Source organism: Lemur catta, chromosome X (genome assembly GCF_020740605.2).
Source record: "Lemur catta isolate mLemCat1 chromosome X, mLemCat1.pri, whole genome shotgun sequence".
Classification (NCBI taxonomy): Eukaryota; Metazoa; Chordata; class Mammalia; order Primates; family Lemuridae; genus Lemur; species Lemur catta.
Genome location: NC_059155.1, coordinates 48,437,503 through 48,441,700, shown reverse-complemented (window position 1 = coordinate 48,441,700; position 4,198 = coordinate 48,437,503). Strand labels below are relative to the sequence as shown.

Here is a 4,198-nt window from a genome sequence, read left to right as displayed (position 1 = left end):
AGTCAAAGAAAAAACTCTGCAAGCCCAATTGTCACAAACATTGTTGAAAGGCGGGATTTTATCAGCAATATTTGAACCCCGCTAAAACCGGAAGCGGCAGTTGCTACGGGTCTAATGACTGTACGTAGGATCTCCCAACAGCCAATCCTAGAGCCTGGCTTGTTTGGGGGCGTAGCCATGAAAAGGCAGTGACCAATGGCAGAGGGGGCTGTGAATAGAGTGAGGGCAACCGGCGTCTCAGGTGAATATAAAGCCGCGGGGAGGATAGCGGCTTGGAAACTGTTGCAAGGCTTCAGCTGTGAGTCTGAGCTGTAGTCAGTACTTGAGCTGCCACAAATTTCAACTCCCACTTGCCAATAAACATTATGGAAGATTCTCAGAGTGAGTACCAGCGGGTGGTAAGACGCCAATACCGCGAGAAGAAAGAGCTACAGGCCCGCATCCAGGCCATGAAGAATTCGGTCCCCAGGAACGACAAGAAGAAAAGAAAGCAGTTGCACCTAGATGTGGCCCGCCTCGAGGCCGAGATGGAGCAGAAACACAAGCAAGAGCTGGAGAAGTTCCAAGAGAACTTACCTGATAGCAGCAACCTCGATTCTATCACTGAAGATCTGGCCAAGATGAATCTCGAGAACCAGCCTCCCGAGATATCGAGGGCACAGAAAAGGCGAGAAAGAAGGGCGGCCCTCGAGAGAGAACGCCAGGAGAGGATCGTGGAGGCTGAAATGGAGCACCTGGCCAGCTCCAGCTGCAATGAGGAGGAGAAGCTCACCATCATCCTGCGGGCCAAGAATCTGGAGATGAAAAATATCCCGGCGGATGGCCACTGCATGTACCGCGCCATCCAAGACCAGCTGGGGTTCTCTGAGACCGTGCAGAGCCTGCGTTTCCGCACCGCCGACTACATGCAGAAGCACGTCGACGACTTCCTGCCCTTCTTCTGCAATCCCGAAACCGGTGATGCCTACGGCCATGATGATTTCCTGAGCTACTGCGACAGCATCGTGTGCAGAGCATCGTGGGGAGGCCAGCTCGAGCTGAGGGCCCTGTCTCACGTCCTGCAGACCCCCATCGAGGTGATCCAGGCCAATTCACCTGTCATAGTTATCGGGGAGGAGTACAACAAGAAGCCGCTCACCCTCGTCTACCTGCGCTACGCCTGCAGCCTTGGGGAGCACTACAACTCCGTGAAGCCGCTCGAGGCCAAGGCAGAGGCCGAAGACGAGGCTGAGGCCGGCGCCGTTGGGGGAGCAGCTCCGCGCCTTTTCTAGGCCGGATCACGCCTTGGAGCGTTGCCATAGCCATCCGTCTCCTTTGCCGTTTGCCGTTTGCCGTTTGCCGTTTGCCGTTTGCCGTAGCCATCGCTGCTGGAGCTGAAGCCACTACCGCGTCTTCCTCAGTAGGCTCAATTTTTTTCCTGTTTTTTTGGTTTATCTTTCTTCATTTCACTCAAAATTCACCGGCCTCTCCCCATCCCCGCCTGGCTGTTTCCTACTTTAGCCATTCTATCCTCCTCATTCCTTTGTTGTTTCTTCGCGAGTTGGGGGATGGGGCTAATTTCAAGGAAAATATCTGCATTGTTTTATATGAGAGGCATAAGTTTGATAAAACCTAACCTCTTCTTGCCCCTAAGGGTCTTTACCTCCCTCGCGACTGAGAATTGGTCACGTTACAAATAACTTTAGGTTATAAATGGAAACGTTTGGCTTGTTGTATTCTTAAATTGGGAAAAATAAGTTCAGTAGAATAGCTCAGCGTCTTCAGATTTGCCTCATGAGTATATCGGATTACTTAGATAAAGTTGGAGTTTATATGATCGAAATGCTTTGTGAATGCCTTTTGCTGAGTTTTTTGAAAAAAAAATTTATCATGGTTTACTTTTTACTTAACCTGCGCTACTCGGAGATGTCTCAAGTTTGAACAAGAGCTCTGCTAGTATTTTGTTTTGTTTTGTCATCAAAATCTGTGTGGTTTCAAATTAATTTTAGTTGCTCAGATGTTTGCTAAATTCTAAATAATAGCGTTTAAGTTTGGAAGGTAAATGTAAGTGTTAAATATAGAAAACAAATTTAGATAAACTTATAGGCTAGGTAAGGTTTACTCTAAAATGTGAAAAATATGAGCTTAATTTCCTTTATTAAAAGTAGCAAGGGATATGACTTTATTCAAGTAGTTGATCCATGTCATTATCTCTACAACTGGTATGAAGCAAAGACACACTGATAGTTTAACTTACTGTAAGGGGTAAAGATCTGAATCTAGTAAGTTTCCTTTTTTCTTGTAGATGTAAAAGGCTATGACTTTATTCAAGTAGTTGATTCACCTTGTTATATCCACTGGTATAATATGTGAAATATCTCAACTTGGTAACTTTGCTTAATTCTTAGAGATAGAAAAGTATTAGAAAAGATTTTTCAAAAGTGTTAAAGTATTTTATCTGTTTTGTTATATCAACAATTGACATGAGGCGAAAAAAGTGAACAATATACCTTTGCTGATGTTTGAGACTTGTAATATCTTGAATTTCCCAAAAGAATAGTAAAAGTGAAATGATTTGCAGTAAACAATTTCTTTAAAATTTAATCTTCACATCCTGTATTTCAGTGAGGTCACTTGAATACATTTAAAAAATTACTTGTACATTCGAAATGTTCTAAAATAAAATATATAAGTTCAATTTTTTTTTCAATTATGCAATTCCTTTCAAGAATAAAAGTGCTTTAAAAAATACCTGATTCTCTATTTTTGTGTGACTGACTTAGTTCGTATGGAATTTATATCCCAGGATCTACTTCAGCAAAGAGACCCTAGAGAGTTAGGGAACAGCAGTTGGGCAGGGACAGGACAGCTGAGGCTTTGGGAAGGAGAAATGGGCTTGCAGTCTTGGTGGTGACCTGGAGTAGAGTGTTTCCCAGGGAAGTATTTAGGGAGGAACTTTATCTTGAGAATGTCCTGAGTTGATGTTTCACTTGGTAAAAAACAACATGAAATGGTTTCATTTAAGGATGCTCTTATTGCAGTGTATGAAAAAGAACCGCTACTTCCAAAAACTCACCAGCCCAGGGCAATGTTGTAGGAGGGAAAGAAGTGCCACTGTGTTTTCTTTTGGGGTGTTTCCAAAATACAAATATAGAAATCCTGCCAGATAGTTCCTTGTGTAAATGTGTATCAGAGAAGTTTCAGCTAGCCAGCTGGCTGAGAGGAGAGAAGATCCCTGGGAAAACCGGGTATTTGGGTATATTGTAACAAGACAGCCTTTTACAGGGATAGGAACTTTGGCTGGGGAGGGGAGTACAGGTTGGGGAGGAAGGGGGACAGGCTGAAGGAGGGGCATAGCCAGGGGAAGAAAGAACAGGCCAGGGTGGGAGATGTAATCTGCAGAAAGGGGGCCTGGCTGGGAAGGAGGGTGCAAGTTGAGGACTGGGGCAGCCTCAGAGGATGAATGGGGCAGGGCAGGGTAAAATGGAACAGGCTAGGGGGTGGAGGGAGGGTGGACAGGCTGAGGAAGGGGGCTGGCTGGGGACCTGGGCATAGGTGGTGAAGAGAGTCCCTGGTTAGAGGAGGGGACATAGGCCCGGGGGGGGGGGGTGCTGACTGGGGACATGGGCAAAGGCTGGTGAAGGGTTCTAGAAATTGGAAAGGTGCTCTACTGAGGTGGGCTACATGGGGTCGGGGAGGGAGCCACAAGCTAAAAGAGGGGGCCTCGCTAGGGTAGGGGGCCTTGATGGACAAGGAGGCTGAGCTGGATAGGGGGACACAGGCTGGGAAAGAAGACCTGGCTGAGGGAGGGTGCCTGGCAAGGGAAGGAACATGGGCTGGTGAAGGGATCCTGGCATAGGGGAAGGTGGCCCAGCTCGGGGTGGGTTGAATAGGGAGGGGAAGGGGACCTGGCTTGAGAAGGGAAGCTGGCTGGTTAACTGAGCTACATTCTGCTGAAGGGGTCCTGGCAGGGGTGGGGTTGGGTGGAGAATAGGGCAGGAAAGGGGGCTGGGCAGGGAAAGAGACACTGGCTGTGGAAGGAGGAATAGGCCAGTGAAGGGGCAACTCGGGGCAAGAGGCCTCGGTTGGAAGGGTACAGAAGATGATAGAGGAGTCTGGGGCTGCTGAATGGGGAAATGGCTGGGGCAAGCTGCCAGACCAGGCAAGGAGCGCCTGCTGAGGAAAGGGGTCTGGAGGGAGAAGAGGTCTTCCTGGGGAA

The 4,198-nt window shown here is 47.6% G+C and overlaps 1 protein-coding gene across 1 annotated transcript; it reads left to right on the top strand.

The window, feature by feature from the left end:
- Positions 1-365: 365 nt before the first annotated feature.
- On the top strand, positions 366-1,271 carry OTUD6A (OTU deubiquitinase 6A). Its single transcript, XM_045537868.1, has one exon. It carries the CDS (start codon positions 366-368, stop codon positions 1,269-1,271), a length of 906 nt encoding a protein of 301 aa, XP_045393824.1.
- The last annotated feature ends 2,927 nt before the right edge of the window (positions 1,272-4,198 follow it).

Bases quoted from the DNA above. Each gene is read 5' to 3' on its own strand.
- OTUD6A (XM_045537868.1), top strand. From the start codon at position 366: ATGGAAGATTCTCAGAGTGAGTACCAGCGGGTGGTAAGACGCCAATAC.